Source organism: Quercus robur, chromosome 9, assembly GCF_932294415.1.
Source record: "Quercus robur chromosome 9, dhQueRobu3.1, whole genome shotgun sequence".
Taxonomy (NCBI): Eukaryota; Viridiplantae; Streptophyta; class Magnoliopsida; order Fagales; family Fagaceae; genus Quercus; species Quercus robur.
Genome location: NC_065542.1, coordinates 44,062,432 through 44,089,556, shown reverse-complemented (window position 1 = coordinate 44,089,556; position 27,125 = coordinate 44,062,432). Strand labels below are relative to the sequence as shown.

Sequence of the window (27,125 nt, the reverse complement as noted above, 5' to 3'; positions counted from 1 at the left end):
GCTAGGGCATCAGCTAGTGCAACAGTCGAGCATGGAAGAACTAGATCCGCACCAGGAGGATCCTCACCAAGCCAACTCCCAACGAACACAACCCGCCGAGTCCCAGAGACAGAATAATCCAACCAACCCAGGCGGCAGGGGGAATCGTGAGGGGAGTGCGCATACCACCCGGACGAGCCAGAGTCACACTTAGACAGGAAGTCATGTGTCTCAGAGGCGAAATAGTCACCAGGCCATGCAGCGGGAGATAGATGACTTAAAAAGGAAGTTACGACGTGTACAACGAAGACGATCTCCCTCTGACTCAGGTGAATCTTCTAATGCGGAAGACATAAGCTACAGACGAAGGTCAAGGACCCCCCCAAGCGAAACCTTTTCTTACGTAAAGGAACCACGCCCGGTACGGAAGCATGAGAGCCCACCCAGCAAAGGTTCGGGAAGCGACGCCATGAAGAAGGCGTTGGACCAGGTTTCAAGATCACCCTTCACGAATAGAATCGAAGGGGCTAGGATGCCAAGACGCTTCAACCAACCGGCGTTCGCCATTTATCACGGCAAAGCAGACCCGGTGGAGCACGTGAGTCAGTTTAATCAAAAGATGGCAATTTACTCACAAAACGAGGCCCTGATGTGCAAAATCTTCCCCTCAAGCTTGGGATCGATGGCGATGAGATGGTTCAACAACCTGAAGACAAACTCCGTGGGCTCCTACAAGCAGCTCACCCAAGCTTTTTGCTCCCGTTTCATTACAAACACTAGAGTCCCTCGACCTCTCAGTTCGCTGCTGTCCTTGTCCATGCATGAAGGAGAAACCCTGAAAGCGTATTCGGATAGGTATTGGGAGGTGTATAACGATTTAGATGACAACCATGATAACATTGCCATCAGCACGTTCACAAGTGGCCTCCCCACCGCGCATGGCTTAAGGAAATCCCTCACCGGGAAACCAGCTACTGACGTCCAACAGCTGATGGATAGGATCGACAAGTACAAAAGAGTGGAGGAGGATCAGCTGCAAGGGAAGGGCAAGGAGAAGGTCGTCCCCTTTAAGACAAATGATTTCAGAATGGAACGTCACAATCCTGGTCAGCCGAGGAGAGATTTTCCGCGACAGGCTGGGCAGAGCACCCCGCAAACAGTGAATACCGTATTCAGAGAGCCAGTACAACAAGTATTGGAGAAAATAAGGGATGAACCCTATTTCAGGTGGCCGGGAAAGATGGCTGGAAACCCTGCCAATCGTAATCAGAACCTGTACTGCCAATATCATCAGGACCACGGGCATACTACTGAGGACTGCAGGAGTCTGTGGAATCACCTGGATCAATTGGTCCGAGAAGGAAGGCTACGTCACCTGCTGCACCCATCAAGCGGCCATCCCGGCCAAGCAGTACAAGAGCCTCGAAGGGACGTGTCTTTAAGACCCCCCACCGGGACGATACATGTCATCCTCGCTGCACCAGGAAGAACTGGGCCGCCCATCCCAAGGGTATTAGCCGTGGATCATTTCCCCTACATGGGCAGGCAAAGAGAACCCAAGAGGTTAAAAAAGGGAAGCTCTTTGATACTGGGATTCTCGGATGAGGATAAAGAAGGAACAATTCAACCTCACGATGATGCCTTGGTGGTCACCTTGCGGATTGGGGGTTTTGATGTTAAAAGGGTGTTAGTAGATTCGGGAAGTGCGGTGGAGATAATGTACCCCGACCTATACAAGGGGCTAAACTTGACACCAGAAGATTTAACAGCTTATAATTCCCCCCTCCTCAGCTTTGAGGGGAAGCTCGTCACGCCAAAGGGGCTAATCCGACTGCCCGTACAGACCGGGGTGGAAGTGGTGGAGGTGAATTTTATTGTGGTCGACGCTTATTCACCCTACACTGCGATAGTTGCAAGGCCATGGATCCACAGCCTAGAGGCCGTGACCTCCACACTTCACCAGAAAGTGAAATACCCATCCCAAGGACGAGTAGAAGAGATCCGAGGAGATCAGGCCGTGGCCAGGAAGTGTGTGGTGGCCGCCGTTTTACATCGGCCCTTGGTCGAGACCTCGGACTCAAAAAGCTTATAGCAACCAGCCTCCTCGGTGAAGCATAACGAGGGGCTGGCCGAGGAGATGAGGTGTGAAGGCCTAGATAAGATTGCTGTCAGCGATGACCCGGAGAAGTTCTTTCAGGTCGGCTCCGAATTGCCCTCTCAAGAAAAGGAGGAACTGGTCAGATTTCTCAGAGAAAACGTCGATGTATTCGCTTGGGACGCCTACGATGCCCCGGGAGTCGATCCCAGCCTTATTTGTCACCACTTGAACGTCAACCCCTCTTCTACTCCGAGGAAGCAGCCACCCCGACGCCCTTCAAAGGAGCACGCTAGTGCCGTGAGAGACGAGGTGGCAAAATTAAAAAGGGCAGGGGCTATCAAAGAGGTCTTTTATCCCGAATGGTTGGCAAACACAGTGGTGGTAAGGAAGAAGACGGGGAAGTGGAGGGTCTGCGTAGACTTCACGGACCTGAACAAGGCATGCCCCAAGGACCCATTCCCCCTACCTAAAATTAACCGATTGGTGGACGCAACCGTGGGGCACCCTCGAATGAGTTTCCTGGACGCCTTCCAAGGCTATCATCAGATACCCCTTGCGCTAGAGGACCAAGAGAAAACGGCTTTCATGACGCCCATCGGAAATTATCATTATAAGGTGATGCCTTTCGGGCTAAAGAATGCGGGTTCGACATACCAAAGGATGATGACTCGGATGTTCGAGCCACAACTGGGCAAAATCATTGAGGTGTATATAGACGATATGGTCGTGAAGAGCAAAAGGGTGTCCGAACACGTGAAGGACCTTGGAACCATCTTCGCTATCTTGAGGGAGCACCGCTTGCGGCTAAATGCCTCCAAATGCTCGTTCGGAGTCGGGTCTGGGAAATTCCTAGGGTACATGGTCACCCACAGGGGAATAGAAGTAAGTCCTGACCAAATCAAAGCCATTAACAGCCTACAGACTCCTCGGAACCCGAAGGAAGTGCAGAAGCTCACTGGCATGATTGCGGCGTTAAGCCGGTTCATATCACGATCGGCGGATCGATGTCGGCCTTTTTACCTCCTGCTAAACAAGTGGAAGGAGTTCAAATGGTCGGAGGACTGCGTTCAGGCTTTCCAGCAGCTTAAAGACTACCTGTCCCGACCACCCATCATGTCCAGTCCTGAGGCAGACGAGGTGCTGTTTGCCTACATCGCCGTAGCTCCCCACGCCGTAAGCCTGGTACTAATACGGGATGACAATGGGGTAAAGCGGCCGGTGTACTATGTGAGCAGGTCACTACATGAAGCCGAGGTGCGATACCTACCCTTAGAGAAGGCAATTTTGGCGATAGTGCATGCAACCCGGAAGCTTCCTCATTACTTTCAGGCGCACACGGTCATCGTCCTGACTCAGCTTCCACTTCGAGCCGTGCTTCGAAGTGCTGACTACACAGGAAGGATCGCCATGTGGAGTGCTCTTCTGGGGGCTTTTGATATTAAATATATGCCCAGACCCTCCATCAAAGGACAGGTCCTCGCGGACTTGGTAGCAGAATTTGCTGAGCCCTCTATAGAAACGGTGACTGAGAAGAAAAATCTGTGCGGAAAACTGGTCGGCGCGATTTCGGCCGGGGAAGCCATGCGTTGGAAGGTCTACGTGGATGGTGCGGCCAACCAGAGAGGATCAGGAGTTGGGATAGTTTTAATATCGCCAGACGGCGCTATCATTGAAAAGTCATTACGACTCGGATTCTCGGCTACGAACAATGAAGCCGAATACGAAGCCTTACTTCAAGGAATGGCAATGGTTCAAAGGTTGGGTGGACGAATAATAGAAGCCTTCTCGGACTCCAGATTAGTGGTCGGACAAGTGATGGGAGAACTGGAAGCTCGAGATACTAGGATGCAAGAGTATCTGGGACAAGTCAAACGGCTACAGGAGAGCTTTGAATCCTTCAGTTTAACGCACATCTCCAGGAGCGTAAACACTCATGCAGACTCGCTCGCCACTCTTGCCACGTCCTCGGCACATAATTTACCACGAGTAATCCTGGTCGAAGATCTAGTTAAGGCCAGTCCCATCAGTGGAAATCCAACCCAAGTCCATCAGATAAGACAGAGCCCCAGTTGGATGGACCCCCTCAGGAATTTCCTCCAAAATGAGATCCTACCGGAGGAAAGACTAGAAGCCGAGAAGATACGTAGAAAGGCTCCTCGTTTTTGGCTATCAGAGGACCACAAGCTTTATCGGCGCTCATACTCTGGACCGTACCTGCTCTGCGTACATCCAGAGGAGTCCGAGTCTCTTCTTGAAGAGTTGCATGAGGGAGTATGTGGAAGTCACACCGGAGGAAGATCGCTGGCGCACAGGGCACTCACCCAAGGATACTGGTGGCCGAACATGCAGAGACAAGCCCAAGAATACGCTAAGAAATGCGATCAGTGCCAAAGATTCGCCCCAAATATCCACCAACCCGGAGGGGTTCTCAACCCACTCTCCAGTCCATGGCCGTTCGCGCAATGGGGTCTTGATATTGTCGGACCTTTCCCAAAGGCTGCGGGGAACAAGCGATACATAATAGTCGGAACCGATTATTTCACTAAATGGGTGCAGGCTGAGCCTTTGGCCAACATCAGGGACGTGGACGCCCAGAAATTCATCTGGAAGAACATTATCACCCGCTTCGGAACTCCGAGAACACTCATTTCCGACAATGGTCTTCAGTTTGATAGCAAGAATTTTAGGGATTATTGCCGTGAGTTTGGGATCATTAATCGATATTCCACTCCCGCATACCCCCAGGGAAATGGGCAAGTCGAGGCCGTGAACAAGGTCATAGTGAACGGGTTGAAGAAAAGACTGGATGAGTCAAAGGGGAGATGGGTAGAAGAACTACCGCACGTCTTATGGACATATCGGACAACGCCGCGGCGTTCCACTGGTGAAACTCCCTTCTCAATGACTTACGGGGCAGAGGCAGTGCTTCCAATCGAGAACAACTTCCCCACGTTAAGGTCTAGTTCGTTTACCCCAGGTGATAACGATGAGTTGTTAGGAAGCAGTCTGGACCTAGCCGAGGAAAGAAGGGAAAAGGCCACGATTCACATGGCCTATTATCACCAGAAGCTAAGACAAGGGTATGATGCTAACGTCAAACTGCGGCCTCTGGGTCCAGGTGATCTCGTGATGAGGAAGATTCTTGGCAGCGCAAAGAACCCCTCTTGGGGCAAGTTGGGGCCCAATTGGGAGGGACCATACCGTGTCACATCCGTGGCCGGAATAGGCGCCTACTACCTGGAGGATTTGGATGAAAAAGCTGTACCACGACCATGGAATGTAAATAACCTCAGGAGGTATTATTATTAATAAAAATGGCTTAGCATACTTTCTCTTTCATGACTATTTGCCGCTTGCCAGTTTACATTACGATTATTTATAAGTTTTAAACAGAACCCAAGTCCTGCATGGCTCCTCGGACCACAGACTTGGGGGAAATTAATACTTAAGCCGATTATTTACAAGTTTTAAACAGAAGCCAAGTCCTGCATGGCTCCTCGGACCACAGACTTGGGGGAAATTGTTACGTAAGCCAACTATTTATAAGTTCTAAACAAAACCAAAGTCCTGCATGGCTCCCCGGACCACAGACTTTTGGGGAAGTTATTACTCATGACAGCTCATAGTTTTAAACAGAACCTAAGTCCTGCATGGCTCCTCGGACCACAGACTCTAGGGGAAATTATTACTCATGACAAGTCATAGTTTTAAGCAGAACCTAAGTCCTGCCTGGCTCCTCGGACCATAGACTTTTGGGGAGATTATTACTTGTGATAGATTGGGAGATCATTATTTAGAGTAAATCACTTTTAATACATGCGCACAGTCTAGCATCATCTCGACCCTCAAATGGGCAACCCAAAAACCCATTTTCATTCTTACCGTTTGCCTGTATCTACCTCGTTACAAAGGATTAAACGCTATTGACATACATTTTTAATAAACAAAACGAACATTTCATATTAACATTCCGAGTATATTAAAAAGAGAGTTCCTTACAAAAGAATGAAAAAACAAGACAACTCTCATTTAAAAAAAAAAAAAAAAAAAAAAAAAAAAAAAAAAAAAAAAACTATTCACTAAGGTTGAAAACCTATAAGGCTAAGCTTCAGCGGGAGGATCTTCTTTCTGCTCGGGCTGAGGAGGAGGAGCCTCAATGGTAGAGTCAGTGGCAGGGTCCTTAGCCACATCAGGCACAGATACGGCATCAGGCACCGCCAGGTCTTGCTCTGAAACGACTTAGGCTTCATCAGGCCTAGCTCGGATCTCCGGAGGATAGAAGACGCTCTCGGGCAGCCTTAGGGCCGAATCCGCAGGAACTCCTGCAGCGTCGAGAGCATGAGCCCATGAAATGTCGCAGTACTCCCTGCACACCTCAGGGATCTCTTCGGACAGCCTGGCCTCAGTCTCTTCGGCCCCAAGCTGACGAGCAGCATTCTTCTCAGCCTCTATGGCCTCTCGGATCAGCTGGGCCTCCTCCCTTGCCAACCTCAGCTCATCCTCCACCTTTTGCAGGGCAGTCCTGAGATCCTGCACTGCCTGCCTCTCGGTGTTAAGGTTAAGCTGAGCCGTGTACAGTTGTTTGCGCTGGTCCTCCGCCTGATCCTCGGCACTCTTCAAGCCAGCCTCTGCACTTTTACGTCGGTTCTCCGAATCCTTGAACTCAGCCGTGAGTTTAGTGTGATCATGCCTGAGGGACCCCAAGGCTTTCTCCACCTCTGTCCGAGCCTGGGTCTCAGCCTCAGCCAGGTTGCGGCTATTACGGCAAAACTCCTCAGCGACAAAGACCTGCTGAGTAATCTGCAGACACGACAAGAGCGTCCTTAAAAGAAAAATATATAATCTAACAGGAGCAAGTAAATGGGCAAAACAGTAAAAGGGTTACTTACCAGCGCGAGATCCCTTTTGAGGGATAGAAAGAGCTCGGACTGGGTGCACCGCCTATAGGCCTCCATGTCCCGAGGAAGAAGTAGGGGCTGCTCCAAGGCCTCTGCCACGTACCCTGCCCGGCCACGATTATACTCTCGGACCGAAGCAGTGTAAGGAATGGCGAGCCCATCCAGCTCCAACTTTGGGTCCCATTGACGAGGGGCGGTGCGCACTTCAGCAAGGTTCCCCTCATCCCTACTATCCGAGGAGGTGCCCCTTCTGCTCCTCGGCGCCCGTGTGGTTTTCTGCTGCTTGGCCGGCTGGACAGCCACCTCGCCCTCCTCAGGCGTGTCCACCGGCCTCTTCTTCTTCAGGTCCGAGATAACCTTAAGACCAGGGTCCGAGACGCCCTGGGGGACCACCAGGGGAAGGGTCTTGGCCTGAGATGGAGTTGGCCCCTTCGAAGATTGACCCTTTGGTGACTGGCCTTTCCCCCTGGAGGACATCAACTCCTTCAAGGACTTCCCTTTTCCTGCCATGGGCTCGGCCTCTTCGTCTGAGGTATCGTCCGAGCAGATAACAATTGGGGGAACACCAACTGCAGAATGTTGGTCCTGCTCGGCTTCAGGATTGGAAGGCTCCCCTAAAGGATTTTGCTGAATTTCCTCCTCGAAGTAAAACTCGTCTATCTCTGCCTCAAGAGAAAGACGGGAAGATTCAGTTTCTTCTTCAATCAGAGCAGCCGCGCCAGGCTCATTTACCGGAGGAAGCTGCTCCGCTAAGTAAGGATTCCTGACCCCAGGCAGCACTACTGGTGGCAAATCGTGTGGAGCTAGGAACCCGTCTCGGGACACGTCAATCCTAGCCAACCTCGGACTGCCTGCCCTTATAGCGTGACCGACTGCCTGGAAAGCACTGCTCAGAGGTTGATAGCCCAAAATCAGATGGGCCGCACGCAGCTGTCTGTCCCCGGTAACGTAAATCTCCGACCTGAGAAGATAATTCAGCGCTGGCACATTCGTAAGGTCTATCCGAGGGGCGACGTGAATTTTTTCTGCGAACAACCAAGAAAAGTGAGGTCAGGTCATGAAATTTTCCAATTACAAAGAAAGCAAAAAAAAATATATAATAATAATCCCTCAACACTAAATCCTTTCCCCAAAAAGGGCCAATCCTAAAAGCGCCGCACCTGGTTTTCCTGCCCGAGTTGGACAGTGAATACTGTCGAACCACTCCCCAGAAGCAATGAGGAAGTCATCCTTCACGGTCTTATTAGAAACTGGAAGACAAGAGATCAACCTAACGACCTCGTTCCGGGATTTAAGATAATACCCATCATCCCCAAGGCGGTGGCATTCGTACAAATAGGCCACATCATGCCAAGTGAGGTCTAGATTCATCCGCTCGCTTAAGACATCTACACAGCCTAATATCTTGAACATATTTGGGGCACACTGATACGGCGTCAACCTATGGTTGAACAGGTATTCCCTTGTGATCCTGCGCATGGGAAGTGTCATCCCTCCCTCTATGAAAGCAATCATGGGGATAACGACTTCTCCCTCAACTCTATCGGTCAATATTCCTTCAAGAGGACAGTGCCGCAGCCCAACCCTCGGAGGAATGTGGTATTTAGCCCTAAAGGCTTCCATAGCGGCAGGAGTTTTTACTAATTTTTCGAATCTACCCATCTGAACTGAACTGAGGAAATGAAAGTAAAGACTGGAAAGAAAAGTAGAGTCCGAGAAAGAAATTGAAATGGAGAGAAAGGCGAAATGTACTGGTACCTTCACAAGACGCTCAAGGGGACGCCTGGGAATCTCTCTTGGACGAAGCGCTTCACAAGAACGGCTACGGCGGCGTAACGGACGCGAGTGTTCGTATATCTCTGGAGTTCTCTGGAGCCTTCTGGGGTTTGTGAAATGCAGATGAAAAAAGAAACTGAGCCCCGCTGACGTCTTATATAGCAGGGAAGAGAGAGAAAATATCATCCCTGCCTAAAAATACGAGAAAGAAACGATGGCCGTTCGATTCACGCCAAGCCGTTGGATGAAGGGAACATAACGCCTCCAGAAGTTAATGACCACGTCTCGTAAATTGTGGCGCGTCAAAAGTAACGGTCCGCACGCGCACCCCACGATCTCCTCATTTCCCTCCACTCACAAATATCAAAACCCCGCTTTTCTCCTCGGAGGGAGGTTAAAACCGCAGTTTTGAGGGGCTATTGTGGGGCCCGGCCCAAAAATGATGGGCTATTCCAAGCTCAGGCCCGTCCGAGGAGCGTCCTGTCCAACGAAAAGCCTCATATGAAGCGCTATTCAACCCCAATAGCGTCAAGGAAACCTGTCCGAGGAGTAACTCCTCCTCGGACATCACGAAGCCCAGGCGAGAAACTCTGCTCAGCCATTTCAGCTCACCTTCCCCAACATAAAAAACGAATTAAATTCAAAATATCTCACGGAAGGCTACCACCACATTAATTGCGCCCCAACCACCCTCTTGGCCACATTAATGAGGAAAAGACCCCTGAACAGTACCGCCTTGGCCTCTGCAACTCACAAAGGGTCTGATGAAGGCGTCTGATGGGACAGGTGCTCGAGTGGATGCTTGGATGACTAACAGGTGTAAGGCTAGGATGAAAAGGAGAGAAATATATAATGTAATGAAGTCCCTCAAAGCAGGGACGGCAGAATGGTAAGAGGAACAAAAGAAATAAAATCAGACTTGAAGAACCCTTCTTTACGTTCTTATTTCTCTCTGCAAACAGTACACTACATGCATCAGATTTGTTAGTTTCACTGAGGCCAAGCTCTTTAACCCATTCTCTACAAGTATCTATTGTGGGTTGTGCTTTGGGCCAAGGCCTGATCAACAGAAGTTGGGCCAGGAAAATCGTGCAACCACAGTTACATATTTTAATAATTTAACCGTTGAATTATATGTTTTTTATGTTCTTAACACACATCAAATTTCATGTCAATTGGATATTATTTACTATTCAATCCATAAACCTGTTTTTTATACATAATTTTAGACTACAAAATTTTGAAATTTAAACATTTAATTGATCGCATAGCTATTAATCTTTGATCTTTTGAAAATTTTGCAAACATAGAAGATATAAAAAGAAAACGTGATCCAATGGTGAATATGTCAAAATTTACATCCAATAAAAAAATATTCAATAGAGTTGTAGCTAAACTTTGTCATTATTTTTTGTTACTAAATAAATACTAGCCAAACTATGTCAAATTAATATTTTTTTTCAAATTAAAAATGGGAAAGAAACCAAAATAAAATGAGAAGTTTTTCTTTCAACTTCATTTTTACAATAAATTACCAAAAAAAAAAAAAAAAAAAAAGTACCTCTCAATCATTTTCAAAGTGATGTGTTACCTATCTTAAAAGAGTCTTACATGCTCCTTAAAATTCAACAATTCTATCGTCTAACACCGTAGGGTTTACTTTCTTCTTTAAATTTTATTCCAAATTGTTAATTTTTTCCCCCCCTAAAGAGGGGATACTTGTATAAACAATCAAAAATTAGTAGAAAATTAATTTGTGAAAGTAGAAAAAACAGAGGAGCTGAGAGCAAAGAGAGGAGTGGCTAGGAGTAGAGAGAACTAAAGAGAAAAGAGGGATGTAGGGTTTTTTTATGAGCAAAACTTAGGTACAGTATTTAGGTACTGTTCTTTAGGTTCCCTTTTTAAGGTTCTGCCATGTGGATTTTTTTTCATGAGAAGGAAGTATATTTTTTAGTTAAATAGTCACATGGTTGAATCTTAAGGTACTGTACTTAAATTTTGTCTTTTTTTTTTTTTTAATTAAGTCAAAGGAAAATAAAAACCAAGTGGGTCTCCAATGGGCTGAAGCCCAACGGCTACTGAAACCCAACAAAAACTTTTTTATTTTTTGGATTCTTCAATGCAAAGAGCAACCGCCTTCATGGCATCTTGAAGTAATGGATCTTCCCTATCATCATACATTGCTTTCAATAGGAAAAGCCTTTTCATAGTGGAGCATAGCCGCCCAAGCAAAGAAGCTGGTACTGCAGGTGCATGAAAAAAAAAAACACTCATGGTGAGAAGAGTTTGCATTTTTCTTGCAAATGTCTTTGAGAAAAAGAGAAGCTTTCACCATAATAGAGTAAATGATGGGATGCTACCTCTGCAACATTTCCACTACACAACAACCATCAAGTGATAAGCCCTATTTATAACACACATGACACCTTAAATTTGTTTATTGCTTTTGTGAAAGGAAAATGAAAATGTTAAATCTACAAAATTATTTTACAAACTCCTGATGTGATGAGTAATTGTTAGTAAATAAGAAAGTGATGTTATTAGTAAACCAAGATGAAAATTAATAAAAATTTGTTACAAATATTATAAAATAATTTGTAATTATAGCATTATTTGTGATGTAACATTAGTAGTAATGAATTTTACACACAAGTTACAGGACTAATTAGGCCAGTCATGCCAAAACACAAGAATAAGCCAGAGTCCAACAACTAGCTCATAATCTTAAGCCCAAGATGGCCCATTAGCATAAAATGATCTATCTAGAAACAAAAGGGTTTGAAAATTGAAACAAACTTATCACGCCAATATGATCTATCTAGAAGCATTGCAAAAGGTTAAAATAAAGTCGAGAATGTAAAATCATGTCATTCCTTGGTATTGGAAAACAAAAATATCTTTGCTCATAACTTCACAAGCATTTATATTTGTGAAGTCACCATCACACGTTGTTTTTTTTTTTTTTTTTTTTTAATAACTCAATTATGGTGATCCAAGAAAACGTGTGAGCTACAATGATTAAGGGATAGTCATTATCGAATCTGTCCTTAATTCACTCACACCGTCATACGCACACACGCATATGCATGCAAATATAAAAACTCTAAACAATTGTGAAGATTAGTCCAATCTTACCTCAACATTTGCCACCTGTGCGGTTCTCATTGAACATGCACCAAAACCAAACAAGCAACCAGAAATTTAAACGTGTCAAGAAGAAAAGGACTCAGGGTCAAACTGTCATGTCAAAGTATAATAGAGCGTGGTCCCACGCGCCTCATCTTTGGATGTAGGTACAGGCTGTTAAGGTTCTTATAGAATGGTCTCCCTCGTGGACCTTTTATTAAAGAAAAGAAAACAAAATTGATATTTTTATCTCTCTGCCTAGCTACATTGCACTCTCTCCACCATTCAAATCAAATCTCTATCTCCTGAATTTTCCTGAGAACCAAACAAAAGCTAACGCGTGATTCACATTGCCCTCCTTTCTCTTTATATATAAATATATAAAAGGGGATCTGTAAAGGACTCATTGGTTCAGTTTCTAAAATCTCTATTCTTTTCTTGTCCACTTCTTTGGTCATTGGAAGAACTCTGAGATCATTGCTTTACTCTCAAAAGAGGTAAATTTTCCATTCTGTTTCTGCCACCTTTCCATTTTTTCCTGCAATTTTTTGGAGCTTTTTCTGATATGTTGCAAGAATAATGTCACATCGATGAACTTCTTTTTAATTCATGAATTGTGTTCCTTTCCTGAAGGATGACTCTCTATATGCTATTGCTCTTTTCTTTTCCTTCATGAATTGTTTCCTACGTTCTCTTTGGTCTGATGTGTTCTTATTGTAATTTAAGAACTATTTCAATTTTGTGAGTGGTTCAAGTTAGCTTAATTGATAATCCTAGAATTAGGAATCTAAAATTGAATCCCTTCTTTTTAATAGTGAAGGGTAATCATTATTGTCGAATTAAGAATCCAAATTTGAATCACATCTTTTTAATAATAAAGAGTAATCATCATTATAGAACGAATACCATAAATTCACCTCTTATTATAATTAATGTGTATACACATACATTTTACTATTTTAAGGTAAGTTTACCATGTAATTTTAATGTGATATTAGTTAAAACCAAATACATAAAATGGCGCTCATACCCTTGTGAAAAAAGGGCAAATTTATTGACTGCTCTTGGTAAATTAATAAGAAAACTATAGTAATCATTCTATTCCTTTTGCCTTGTCTCCATTTACATTTTCCTTTATGACAGTCTCACCTCTCAACCTCTTCCTTTCTTTTCTCCACAGGACTTAATATCCAAAACAAAAGCCTACCACTAGAGCTTTATATTGTCAAAGAAAAATGCTGCTAAGAAGCTCTTCAACACCAGTTCTTGGATCCCTCCTTCCATCCTTCTCAGACAGTCCCAACCACAACAACTGCAATCACTATGAAACCAATAACATCATCATCAAGCACCCACCACCTACCATTCCCCAAAATCACAACAACAGGTTCTCACTTCACCAAACTGGCCCTCTCAACCTCTCCACATTCTCATGCAATTCCTCTCCAATCTCTCCCTCCATTGCTGACCTCGATCGGAACAAAGGCTTTCGAAGAGCTCAGTCTGATGGAAACTTGGAAGGACTAGCCTATGCTTCTTGCAGCACCAATGAAGACCAATACATTGAAACAAACCTACCCAAGAAGTTTTCAGCGAGACCCAAGTGCACCATGTTGCAAACTATACAATCTTTCTCATTTTATAATTCAAAAGGTGAATATGAAGATGAAGAAGATGAAGAAGAGAGTGATAGAGAGGATGATGATGAAGAAGAGAGAGAAGAGAGGGTCATGGCTATGAGAGCACAAACTCTAAGTTTGGAGAACAAAATGAACAGCATGATTTTCACTGAAGAGGTGAATGTTAAGGATCAAATTTGGAATATGGGTATTGGAGATGAAAAGGAGCTTCTTGGTCAAGGGTTGTTTCTTGCAAGAGGGATTGGCATCGGTGGTGCCAGTGGTGGTGGTGGTAATGGTGGTCGAGGACATGGTGGCGGCAGTGGAGATTTCAACTCAGGAGAGGACAACCAAGGAGTTGAGGAGTATTATAAGAGGATGGTGGAGGAAAATCCTGGCAACCCTTTGTTTCTGAGAAATTATGCTCAATTTTTGTACCAGGTTAGTTTTGTTCTTTCTTTGTTTACCCATTAGTTTCTTTTCTTGTTGATTAAAACTGATGCTAAGATTTGTGCTTTTCTTAAATCATACCAATATAGTTACTCTGATGATAATATTTTTGCAATTTTTGTCAAAATGATGAACATTTTGCTTCCATTGGACATATTGCTTTTCTTAACATTTGTAATGATAACGCATATCAATATAAAAGACATATTGCAATGATGGATAACTGGATACTAAAGAAGCAATTATCATATCACAAGCTAGAAGAACCTTTTTAGAAGCTAAAGCTAAATTTTGACGAGGGAATGATAAAATTTATAAATGATACTCTGCTTCACTGGGGCATTGTTACTAGTTAGTAATGCTTAACACATTATTTTGACAGTCAAAGAGGGACCTTCAGGGCGCCGAAGAGTGCTACTCTCGTGCTATCCTAGCAGATCCAAAGGATGGTGAAATTCTATCACAGTATGCTAAGCTAATATGGGAGCTACATCATGACCAAGACAGGGCTTTAAGCTACTTTGAACGAGCAGTTCAAGCTTCTCCTGAAGATTGGTATGTGTACTTCATTGAATAAAAAATTTTACATACTTTAGGATGCTATTTTAATTTTCTTGTTCAAGTACTTGGTATGCACTTTGCCACACTATATAACCTGTGATTTTTGGTTTTCAGCCACGTTCAAGCAGCATATGCTAGCTTCCTCTGGGATACAGAGGAATATGAAGAATGTGATATGCCAAAAGATGTTGAAGCCATGCCATCACAATTCCATGGAGCCGTGGCTTCTGCGAGTGCTTAAATTGGGGAGCAAAGCAACTGGACTGTGATAAAGCATCAAGCCGTTGAAGCCATATCATTGGTTGACAGGAAGAGATGGGTTTTCCAGGATGATCTTGCCAGTGGCTTGTAAATCAAATGAAGGTGTTGGGTAGCTATAGTTTGAACACGATGTAAACAATACGGTGCTAATGACCATTTAGCCATGCCAGTGATTTACCCCAAAAAAACACTTATCAAGAAGGGAATCTACCAAATGAACGAAAAATACAAAGAAAATAAAAATTATCCAGAATTCTTCATTGTCATGATTCAAAGTTTACGTGTGAACAAAAAAATCTAAATAATACCTAAGTTACTTTCTGCACTATATCCTCTTGAAATTAGTTTGGAGAGAAACCTTTCAAACTCTTAATATATATTTTTATTAAGTTTGAATTTTAAAAATCCAACCATTAAATTGCATTTAATTATGTTCTTTACATGCATAGCAAATTTCATTCAAATTGAATGTTATTTACAATGCAATCAATAAACTTGTGCATAAAACTTTAGATCACAAATACTTAAAATTTAAGTATTTAATTGATAACATAGCAATTGATCTTTGATATTCTTGAAATTTTGCAAGCATGAAAGATATAATAAGAACATGCAATCAGGTTAGATTTTTCAAATTCACACTCACTATAAAGATATATAAGGAGTTCGAAAATTCTCTCCAAACTAGTTTAGAGAAAAACCTTTTTTCCTTACCAATGTCCCATACAAGCAGAAGCAGCAGCATCTTTTTGGGAATTCCTGGACACACGACTTGGAAGCACAAAATTGTTGAATATAAAGTCAATCATGGAACCAACCAAAATTGTTGTACCAGCTGTCTAGAAGATCATGACAATCAACAAGAGGAAACAAGATTGATATCAGATTGTTCACTCTCTAATAAACAACAATGATATTTTGATATAAGAGAATCTAGAAGAGTAAAGTAAGATTTCTAAGATCAGAAAGTCATTCATTAAGCACTTGTTTTCCTGAAAGCATGGGACATACAATGCCAAAAAATTTCCCACTTGAATTGCATGATAAAACCCAATCAAGGGGAAAAACAACATAGCTATACCCACACAAGAAACAACACAAGCAAGTCTCTCACCACTGCCATTCATGTAAAATTGCACACCTCAAAAAAGTACAACATATTTTTCCTGAAACCATCAGAAGGAAAACGCTTTATCGGCAAAGCTTATGAGCCTAAATAGCTCAAATCACCCATCAGATCAGACTAGTAGCTTTGACCCACAGATAGTTCTGCCCTCAAAAAACTTCTCCCCATCTTTAGATGCTTATCGCCTAAGGATTTTCATCTCATCGTGAACCACGCTGATAAAAATCATTGCCTCTTAGTCTGTTGTCACCACCATCCTGATAGCTTCCCCTGCCCAGACTCCGTGAACCAAAACGCCCCCTTGGAGCCTCTGTTTGGTAACTGCCTCTTCCTCTTCCCCCACGTCCTGGTTATGGCAATTCAAAATGGATGTTAATATACACAAATTCAGCGTCATTTCAACACTACAACAACAACAAAACAGACGAATAATGGCTACTCCAAAAACACCATGCCACAAGGAAAATAACAACCATAAAAGTACGAAAGTTGAATTAGCTGCAAACATATGTAAGATCTAGTTTGGCCCATAAATTTTTCAGTATCAATGAATCCAATAGTCACTATTTTGTTGGACATCAACCGTAAGGAAAATAATTTATTAGAGTAAGAATTTGATCCTAATAGACAGCAGATATTACCTATTCTGAAACGAGGCGTTTGCTTGTTACTAAGATAACCATGACTTGTTATCATGATAACTACCACACAGCAGAAGCTAATAACCACTACTTCATCACCATTGTGTCAAAAATGCCAATGTACCGCAATAAAAATTTCCATGTCCCTCTCCTTTCTAGTCTCTTTGTTTTTTGAACAAACTTTTTTTTTTTTCAAAAATATTTTCACGCATAACGTAACAACTATATATAAAAATCTAATCTGTCTTTTCTAAGAAAAATAATTCTGACAGTTGCTCTTTATATTCCAAAAAGATTTTTTAGGTAAGAATCCATGCGGCCCATATAGACTAATCTGTTAAGAATCCAAAGCCAACCCCAAAAAATTTGGGAATAAAGCACATTTATCCTTAATATTCAAAAGATTTTTTTATATAAGTTGATTTATTTTAAAGATATAATTTCAGCCAAACTGACATAAAAGCAGTTAGCAATTCAACATTTGAAACTATATAAAGCATGTGATCAAAGAACAAATAATCCATAAGAAATACATTTGTTGGAGTACAATTTTTAAGACATCTCCAACTATGCCTGATTTTTTGATAATACGAATTAGAGGAATAGATAAAAGGCACATACTTCCACCCCGAGAAATGCCACTGCTGTTTGGTCTCCTTTCCTCAATGTAGACTTGCCTTCCAGCCAACTGTATCGGAGAGGCCTACAAAGATAAACAAATTTAGGCCCAGCTAACAGTATTTTATAGAATTGACATTTAAAATATAATTCATTGCAAAATTTTTAAAATATAAATCATTGCAAAATTTCAGTAGATTATTAAAGATAAAAAATAAAAAAATAAAATAAAATTACAGCACATAAGACAGGCTGTGGTTCTTTCAGGCACCATAAAATATAAAGAAAAAATGGATTAAAATATTACAACTTTCAGGGAATAATAATCAAAATCCCAATTTACTGTTCTATTCACATTGCATGGAAATAATAGTAATAACAAATTCCTTAAGTATTAAAAACATAGTTTGTTTAGTTTTTTGTAAGCTTCAATAGATAAGATACCTGATACGCATCCATGTTATATTCAAGTTGTAACACAAAATATCAATAAAATATTACCAAATACTTAGGATATTCACTACAACACCTTGAAGACTTTTTCAAATATATTTAAAGATTAAAAAAAAATAGAGAGAGAAATACAAACCTTGAGTGCATTTTGAACACCAATAAGGTCTTCGAACTCAACAAAGGCATAGCAAACTCCAACTTCCTGTATAAATCAATTGCTATTTTAGCTGCTCACAAGGTCACATACAACGAAGTCACTATCAAGAAAGAAAATCCCACCTTGCGTAACCTAATAAAGACACCATCAGGTATGATTTTGCCAAAGTCCTTGAATTCCTGCTCAATTTCTTCTTCAGTAATCGTAGGAGGCAAGTTTCTCACATAAACAGATTTTGGTTCATCTGGAAGGAAGATGAAGAATCAACTTAATGCTTCAAAAATGAAAATGCTCAAGCATATCAACTTAGTTACATGAGATAACCTTCCAAGTCTGAAATTCAAATACAAGTGTACTCTCATAAATGGAATCCTCAAAATTTCATGTGAAATATTTGCACATCACACAACAACTATTGGAATTTGAACCAATCACATGGTCCCCAAATAACATATATATAACTTTTTTTATAAGTAAATTATTATTTGGACAGGAGGACCCAGCCCATATGTCCAACTAAATATTACTTAAACAAATATTATTTTTGATAAATCAATAGTTGGGATTGGGGGTGATGGGAGTTGAACACTAGATGTCTCTATTGGAAACACTAGGAGATGCCAATTGAGCTAATTAAATGATACATTGTAGAATGCAATAACAGGGGAAGGACAAACACTACAGAGTACAGACAGCCCAAGACCAGCAATAAAGTTAATGCTATAATGTCATCAAAACATAAATGATAAATTTTAAAAACATGTATCAATAACTAGACCTTCTTCCATTGTCAGACCCTCCTCCACTGCCTCTGCCGCATATTCAGGCACATATGACAATGCAGAGTTTGACTGCTGAGCAGCAGGCTGTGGTGTATGATTCCATTCTGAAGCAGTCGGGAAACTTCTATTTAAAGATGGCTGGCCAGCTGCTGATGATGCAGGCTGCCCTCTAGAAACTCGCAGCTAGCAAGTTCCAACCATTAAAAACACAACACGTAATATATAAGTTAATTAAACCAACAGAAACTAATAAATTCCAAATTTCAATTAATGATGGATCTGGTTTTAGTAAAGGTATATATATACACAAACACACACACACAAAAACAAACAAAATACATATCAATAAAGGTTCCAGTCCTCCCATGCACAAATCTGAATCAATGGAAAACACCCAATTCTTCTTGTGTTGACTCCCATGCATGGTCCCATTGCTTCTTTTTATTTATTTTAAATTTGCATATATCTTCTCCAACCCCAGTTTCTCTCTGACATAGATACTTTTTACTAATGAATCCAATATTTTTTCCCCAATTGATTAATGAACAAAATGTCTTTTGATCATGTCAGGTATATGAAGAACATACAAACATGTGCAAACCAAACTCACATAAACCTTCAATAAAGGAAAAGTAGCTAATCCAAAGGCACTTGCAGGAAACAAACACATCCTGAGACATAATGGCAAAACAACAATGCAGCAGTACATTTGAAAATGAAAACAGAGTGGCACATGTGTAAACCACCCCCCACCATCCACCACACACACACTCCAGAGTAACAGAACAGGTACATACAATAGAAGCATAAGTTTTCTTCAGTGGCTCTCCCACAGGCTCCTCCACAGCTACAGCTGGGGCTTCATGCACAGTGTTTACCACACCTTGAAGTGAAGCAGATATCTCCTCTGCAGGAGCTTCGTCCACCACAATTTCAGTTTCATGATCCTCTTGCAGCTGTTGCTCTGGGAGACTATATTGATGTTGTTGCTCTGGGAGACTATACTTATCAACTGGATCTTCTTCTATATGGATTGAATCAACATAATCCCGGGCCTCTTCCTCCAAAACATAGTCGGAAACTGCTAATACCACTGGGTTAAAATAATCCCGCCCCAAAAAAAAAAAGACATGGAAAAAAATAAAAACAAAAATGCAACACTTCTCATACTAAACAATCTAGAACAGCCACAAGTTGATGATTTCAGGAAAAAAGGAACAAGAAAATTACTCCAAGTTTATAAACAACTTTATTTTTTCAACCAAGAATTTATGAAAATATCTACGTTACATGACAACAAGGAAATACATGCACACACAGTTCACCAAATAAACTACGCTTCCTCAACTAGCAATATTACTGACGACTTGATAATGCGCCTTAAATAAGTAAAGACAAAAAGAATCATGATGGTATAACTAACCCCAACACTTGCATGGGACCAAACACAAATTGATCCTTTTTTGTTCACATTAACTGTAACATGCCAAGTCAATTTCCATAGTCTAAGACTGGGAAAAGCTTGGATAAGTTCAAACACCCAAGAATAGGAAACTAGGAACTTGTTGGCTAATTTAAATAGACATCTACACTGTACAATCAGTCCCATATGCATATAATTGTTTAAACTCATGGTGGAGCCATGCAAATTGCATATGAAACCTACTGGGCTCAAATTTCAAATATCTAGTAATAAACAATTCTCATAGCAAAGCAGCTGCATTACCTGGCGGCTCTGGAAGAGGGCTAGAAGCATTCAGTTGTGTATCAAACTGGTGTTCTGATGGAATAGGGGCTTGATGTTGATAGATAATTTCTTCATCATCATTGAACTGGAAAATATCATTAAGAACAAAGTAACCTGTCTCTTGAGGAGCAAGAAAAAAGGTCTGAATAAATTTCCTCCGTCCACTGAATTCCCTTGCTTTAACCAATCCTGAAACCATTACCAGAACACCTCGATTCCAAGAATCAAAGGAATTTAATGTCTTGACCTCAATTGAAGTGAAATTCAACGACATGATGAGCGTATGAATTTCCTGCAGAGGGGGGAAAAATTATAAATTAACACGAAGAAGAAACAAAAAAATAAAATAAAATAAGAAATGTATCAAGTCACAAAGCAAAATACACACAGTTGGCAACAGAAAAATTTAAGGAAAGTCTGATTGCATCTGAAAAGATCAACCACCAAAATATATTATAGATCATATTTCCACTAGATATAGAATAATCCCAGAAAATTGCAATTTGGTGACATGTAAATTAAAAACAATTGATGAGCATTTCATATCTTTTGCTGATGACACCATTTTATTTTGTGATGCTTCTAGGGAACACTTGCTATACATCAAAAGATGGATCTGATTTATTTTGAAGCTGTCGGTAGCTTGGATGTGTTAGCAAGTATTATTTGTTGCAGAGTGGATAGTTTAACAATGAAATATTTGGGAATGCCTTTGGGTGCTCCACTTAAGGAAACTTCAATTGGAATCCCATTTTGGAAAGGATGGAATGGAAACTCTCTGGTTGGAAGATACTTTACTTATCAAAGGAAGGTAGACTCACTTGGTTGAAGAGTACTCTGTCAAGTCTTCCAACATGATACTTAACTCTTTTTACCATCTTGAAATCTGTGGCAGATAAACTTGAAAGAATTAAGAGGAACTTGTTGTGGGGGACTTCAGAGAGCAGTTTAAATGCTCCTTGGTGGCAGGAGATAAGGTTTGTTCACCTATTGAGGTTGGTGGCTTGGGGGACAGGAGGATCGTGTGTTTTAATCAAGCATTACTAGGGAAATGGTTATGGAGGTTTGGGCATGAAGCACGTCATTTATGGCCAAAAATATTGGGAAGACAATATGGGGGCCCAAGTACCAAAGTTAGTAGGGGGCTCATGGGTGTGGATTATTGTGTAATATAAGAGCAGGGCCGGGATATAATGACCTCACCTCGATTGTGTAGATATTTTCTGCTTTGAATCCTAGATCCTCAAGGTTTTGTTCTCCTCCCAAAGTACACAGCAGTTGAAGAAAAAGCCTCTACACATTGAAGAGAGATCACCCCTTATAAGCACATCTGGGATAGATTCTCTTTCCATGTGGCTTTTGAAGTTGGAGTGGGTAATCGTATTCAATTTTGGCATGATCGGTAAGCTGGGGATATTCCTCTTAAACTTCTTTACCCTGTTCTCTTTGCATGCTCAGCTGATAAGGAAGCTTTTATCTCTAATGGTTTGGGTCCCCGAGTGGTGTGGGGATTGCACCCTTCAAGAGGCATTCCCAGAACTTCATAGCTTTAGACATGATAAGGAGTCCTCTTCATGCATTTTCCTAACCAATGCTTCATTGGGACAACAATTTCCTAGAGCTATACAAGATTGGGAGTTGCAACCTTTGACTGCTTTTATCAACCTTATATATTCTATGCCACTTAAGGGTGAGGGACATCACATGACAAACTTTGTTGGAAATCAGCACAAAGTAAGGGTTTTAAGGTGCGTGAGTACTATTTCTCCCTTTCCTCAACTCCTGGCATTCTTTTTCTGTGGAAGCCTGCATGGCGCTCAAAGATCCCTCCTAGGGTAGCTTTCTTTTCTTGGACTGCATCCTTAGGAAAGATTTTGACTATTGACAACTTATGGAATAGAGGTGATACTGTTGTGGATTGGCACTTTATGTGCAAAAGGAGTGGAGAGTCGGTGGAATTTGTTTGGTCTTGTATGGGTTATGCCAGTGTCACTGATTTATTCTCAACTTGGCAAGGTCCTTTTGGTAAACATCGAAATATAGTTTTCTGGAGCGTTGTACCGCACTGTGTTCTGTGGTGTCTTTGGCAGGAACGGAATGTGAGATGCCCTGAGGAAATGAACGGTCTATCCTCAAGATTAAATCTCTTCTTCTTCACTCTTTTCTGGATTGGAGTACTGCTTTTAATCTTTTCCCTATTCAAATTTATTAGATTTGTTAGACCTTTGTAATTTGAGAGATTGATGTACTGTTATTCAAGTACACCACCAGTGTACCTGGGTTTTCTCTTTTTTGATTAATAAACTTTTGTTACTTATAAAAAAAAGGTGGATGGGGATAATAAGAGTTGGAACTTGAGGTTTCATAGAGATTTTCAAGATTGAGAACTTGAGGCAGCCTTCTCTTTTCTTCATCATATTTATTCTCTCGGGGGATGTGTTTCCAATTGGGGTCCATTGGGTCATGCCCAGGTCTTTGTAAGCTTATTGTTTGGTTGGAGGAATTGGTTCGGGAAGCATGGCTCTGATGTTTGGAATTTGGTAGTTGATACTGGGTTGTTTGATGTGCGCTGTTTGAAAGGATCGGAATTGTAGTTTGTTTGAGGACACTAAAGTCTCTTAGGATCAATTAAAAAGAGTATTTCACCACACTGTTTTTGATTCGTCCAGATTTTGGGGTTCAACTCATTGCTTATCCATTCTTGAGTTTCTAGCTTCACTTAGACTGTCCACATGATACTTTTTGTATTTTTGCTCCTCTGTGTTCATCATCATGAACTCAAAAGTTCTTCTCTCTAATTAATAAAAGTGCATTACTTACCTATCAAAAAAATATAAAGAAGAGAGGAGACAAGGGGCATCAAGCCAATCAAGAAGTTCCACTTTGCACCTCTTGTCACACCAATAACTGTACCAAAGAACAGATACACAACAAAGATTGGGAAATGTAGCATAATGAAAGGGTTGACTAATTAGGGGAATCCTCAGAAAATAGGTTGTAGCAATTTTTATCAAGTATAAAGTAGCAATTTGTATCAAGAATAATGTAGCAATTTGGGAAAATACATGCAAAGACAACCTTCCTCTTAAATCTGATAAGTTTAGAGAAAGTAGAATAAAATGATGAACTGCAATGTATAGATAAATTTCCTAAGAATGAGACAAGATTTTAAGGTTATATCATCCACGAGTTTCCTAGTCAAATTTTGGACTATATTCTGGGACATGAAGGTAAGATACAAGAAAACGAGCTTACAAGTTCATCTTTTTTCTTATTTCTGATTTTCCTGGTTTGATTTATTTATCCACATTCCCCTAAAATGATTATTTTGCAATCACAATTTTTTTTTTAAGTGACTTAATTGTTCAAGGAAAGTGGTTCTGGCAAATACCTCAAAGCTAGGTTCTATGAAATAATCTCATTTCTGGAAACTAAAATCCCCAAAAGATGGGCATTCCAAAATAAGCACTTTCTTACCAATTATAATCATAATTGTCAAAACATGAATGTGAATCGATTTTTTTTTTCTATATTGTGTATCGTAAGATACACAAACACCTAATGAAATTTATAAAAATAAAGATAAAAATTATAGATATACATAAAAAAAATATATTCACTATAAATTTAAAATATATTCAACTAATGACTAAGTTAATCATTACTCACGTAATAATATTTAACAAAGCTAACTAAATAAATCAAATTAACATGCGTTTATAACATATACATTCATTTTTTATCAAACTCAAAAGTGGACATGAGCCAAAATAATAATTTCTTCTAATCATCTTACCTAATCAACTCCATCTAAGTTGATGTTATCATAATTTCATCATTTTGTGAAATTATTGTGCATTCACCTATCAAAAAGAAAAGGTATATCGCGCATTTGTTAACAGCTGAGACATTTCATAAACCACACCTTTGATTTTGGTAATGTTTAAATCGGGAATGAATTGATTAGGATCGAATAAATTTATTTAGAATGATTCCAAAGTTAATTATGCAAAATTATTCTAGCATGAACATCAAAGAACTTCAGTAATGTTTCCCAAACTGTATACTTGATCATAAAAGTATTTCTCTTTTCTCCCCCATCTAGATTGCACTGTTTGACACATTTGTTTTCAAAATTAAACTACTTGAATGTATTAGCCACATAATTCAAACCTACAGTACCACCCAACTTTTTTTTTAAATAAGTTTTCGCTTAAGGGAAGAGGGAAAAGGAGATTCGAATTAATGACCTCAGTTTAATGAGGAGTGATCCCCAACCAACTGGGCTACCCCTTGGGGTATAGAATTCCACTCAACTTATACAAGAACTGAAGAGAATGAATTGATCTGTAGTACCATGGCTTATGTAAATTAATGAATGCTAAGAACTTCTAGGTGAAAATCTTGCTTGCAATGCTTGGGGGCGTGTCATTTAGTTCCAATGTTGATTTGTTGGACCTAATGAGTCCATTAGTGATTCTTTAAGGGATCTTGCATTTGAGCAATCCTTCATTCTAATAAATTATTCTCTTAATTATCAAAAAGAAGAAAAACAGTGAAGATTCTCAAGTGCCTTTTGTGCCATTAATGCTATATGTCATCTCAAAACCATCCCACCCAAAAAAATAATTTCAACATAGCCTTTCTGGTTAAAAGAAGTGTCAAAAAGTCAAGATGTAAATATGTCATTTTGTGCTCCTCTCCAGAACCACATGCCAATTTTTCCAATAATTATACACATGAACAAGAAAAAAAATCTGGAATTAAAACAGCCTATGCAAAGCCAAATAAATGAGAAATCTATGATTTGCACAGATCTGCCACCACCAAAAATTTGGCATTTCTGAACATGACACTCATATTAACCCATTTCAGAAGCTTGTTTGGATGCAGATAAAAAGAATTCACCCTAAATACCAAAACAAGTGTAGAAATTACAGGAGTGTAAATTGTTCTTATCAATATTCCAAAAACTTATAACATTTGTTATATGTATAAACTTTTTTTTCCAACCATGGATCTCAGGCATGTAATCCAATACGTATGATTTTGTAAATTCTAAAAGATAATCCTAGTGTCCTTGTCCACAACCACAGAAGAAAATCCATCAAGTTATCTTGTGTAGTAGTAGAAATTGTTATCAGTGACCCCGAATCCCTCCCCCACATTCACATCACATGATTATGCAATACAAAAAAGAAATAAATAAATAAATAAATCTAAATTAACAACCACAAAACAAAAATAGAAAAAGAAATATGCACCAACTTTTTACCATAAAAAGAAAATTAGAATATCAACCTACCAGCCCATAACATGATTAATCACAGCTATAAGCATTTATTTACCTTCCATTTTTTTCATTCATTTTGATTCAATCCTAATTGAAACCAAGAATCCAAGCTTCATAGTAATAATTCCATTAAAAACACATACAAAGACAAACCCAAGTGAGAATACTTTTACCAAATCCGACTTTCACATTTCCTCAAACAAAAAAACCCACAAGAATCAATCAAACCACAACTAGAATGCACATAAATAAAATCGAACATGCAAAGAAGGAACATATATATTATAGTAAATAGTTTAAAGAAAGATTCGTTTACTAGGATTTCAGAGGCTTTCTGGGTAGAATCTCCATCGACCCGAACCATGATGCTGTCAGCGGAGTAGAACTGGTGAGCAAGTTCAGGCTGTTGCTTAAGAATCTGATAGTACCTTGTCACAAAGTACGACCCCACCTGTATATACATGTAATACACAAAAACCATTAAAATGCACACAACCTTAAACAAAAACAAACACATATAAATATATATATATATATATATATATATATATATATTATAATATAAACACCTGAGCAGCAGTGACAGGGCCTTGATATGAAGAGGCCATTTTCCACAGTCACTTTGTAGATTACAAACCCTAATCTTCAAACAACTAGGGTTTTGGATGAAACTGTAGCTTCTTCTTCTTTTTTTCTGAGCCTAAGAAAACACAGTTCAAAGAAAAAACCAGTGCTTGGAGATTTTTTTCAGATAAAATAAAATAAAGAAGATTAAATTATGTTAGAGAGAGAGAGGTTTTAGAGAGAGAGAGAAGAACAGAAAAAGAGAAATGAGAAGACTTGTTTGGATTGAAGATAGATCTGCCAAGAGAGAGAGAGAGAGAGAGCTTTGTCTGTCTGCTAAACTGGTCTGCTTTGTATGCCTTTTTGTTTCGCTGGTTTTATACCATGTTGCTGGGGAATACTATAGGAAACCACAGCCGTTGGATTAGGATAGTGGCACTCTTTAGAAAGACCTACCCACACCACGACCGTCCAAATACATATTCAAAGAGAGTTGGCATCAACGGCTGTGGCTTACCTTAAAAGAAGAAGAAAAAATGGGTATCATTTTTTTTTTTTTTTTTCTTGAGGATATGTGATAATAGAATCAACGGCTGAGATTTGATGTTGAAGGCGGACATGATCTGACGGTGGTCAAGTAAGACACAGCATGGATGGTATTGGTACTTAAACTGGGATGTTTTTGGTGAAGTGGCCAACAGAACTTGGTGGGCAAGATTTTGTTCTGACTCAGAAGTTGAAATCAGGAAACTGTGGTTTGTGTACTTTACCAAATACAAGTAGAAATCTTTATTTTTGCATTGGCAGAGTAACTGAGAGAGTCTGAGACTGAGACACATACATGGTTTTTGCTAAGCAGAGAAGGGAATGGGAGAAGTCAATTTTGGTGTCCTAATTTGGACAAGAGAGTACTAGAGGGTGACTATTAGCATATAATAATAAATAAATAAAAAGAGATAGAATTTTGGTTCAAAAA

General features: G+C 40.3%; 3 protein-coding genes across 3 annotated transcripts; 2 read left to right on the top strand and 1 right to left on the bottom strand.

Moving 5' to 3' along the window:
- Positions 1 to 1,869: 1,869 nt before the first annotated feature.
- Positions 1,870 to 5,390, top strand: LOC126700223 (uncharacterized). Its single transcript, XM_050398256.1, has one exon. It carries the CDS (start codon positions 2,117 to 2,119, stop codon positions 5,384 to 5,386), a length of 3,270 nt encoding a protein of 1,089 aa, XP_050254213.1. The 5' UTR covers positions 1,870 to 2,116; the 3' UTR covers positions 5,387 to 5,390.
- A 6,730-nt stretch (positions 5,391 to 12,120) lies between these two features.
- On the top strand, positions 12,121 to 15,034 carry LOC126698582 (uncharacterized). The gene is made up of 4 exons (XM_050395920.1): positions 12,121 to 12,374; positions 13,058 to 13,937; positions 14,329 to 14,501; positions 14,622 to 15,034. The coding sequence occupies exons 2-4, from the start codon at positions 13,113 to 13,115 to the stop codon at positions 14,746 to 14,748; spliced, it is 1,125 nt and encodes a 374-aa protein (XP_050251877.1). The 5' UTR covers positions 12,121 to 12,374; positions 13,058 to 13,112; the 3' UTR covers positions 14,749 to 15,034.
- Positions 15,035 to 15,715: 681 nt separating this feature from the next.
- Positions 15,716 to 26,670, bottom strand: LOC126698581 (nuclear transport factor 2). Its single transcript, XM_050395919.1, has 9 exons — positions 26,155 to 26,670; positions 25,902 to 26,036; positions 20,272 to 20,584; positions 19,343 to 19,626; positions 18,542 to 18,728; positions 17,886 to 18,007; positions 17,743 to 17,808; positions 17,157 to 17,238; positions 15,716 to 16,240 (listed from the first exon to the last, which is right to left on the bottom strand). Exons 1-9 carry the CDS (start codon positions 26,191 to 26,193, stop codon positions 16,095 to 16,097), a joined length of 1,374 nt encoding a protein of 457 aa, XP_050251876.1. The 5' UTR covers positions 26,194 to 26,670; the 3' UTR covers positions 15,716 to 16,094.
- Between the last annotated feature and the right edge of the window lie 455 nt (positions 26,671 to 27,125).

What these genes read in the sequence shown, in the direction of transcription:
- LOC126700223 (XM_050398256.1), top strand. Translation starts at nt 2,117, where the DNA reads ATGAGGTGTGAAGGCCTAGATAAGATTGCTGTCAGCGATGACCCGGAG.
- LOC126698582 (XM_050395920.1), top strand. Translation starts at nt 13,113, where the DNA reads ATGCTGCTAAGAAGCTCTTCAACACCAGTTCTTGGATCCCTCCTTCCA. An exon ending in ATGCTCAATTTTTGTACCAG is followed by an intron (nt 13,938 to 14,328) that starts GTTAGTTTTGTT and finishes TTATTTTGACAG; the next exon opens with TCAAAGAGGGACCTTCAGGG. An exon ending in CAAGCTTCTCCTGAAGATTG is followed by an intron (nt 14,502 to 14,621) that starts GTATGTGTACTT and finishes TTTGGTTTTCAG; the next exon opens with CCACGTTCAAGCAGCATATG.
- LOC126698581 (XM_050395919.1), bottom strand. Translation starts at nt 26,193, where the DNA reads ATGGCCTCTTCATATCAAGGCCCTGTCACTGCTGCTCAG. An exon ending in AGAAAGCCTCTGAAATCCTA is followed by an intron (nt 20,585 to 25,901) that starts GTAAACGAATCT and finishes CCCCCTCTGCAG; the next exon opens with GAAATTCATACGCTCATCAT. An exon ending in GGGTCTGACAATGGAAGAAG is followed by an intron (nt 18,008 to 18,541) that starts GTCTAGTTATTG and finishes TCTTCCTTCCAG; the next exon opens with ATGAACCAAAATCTGTTTAT.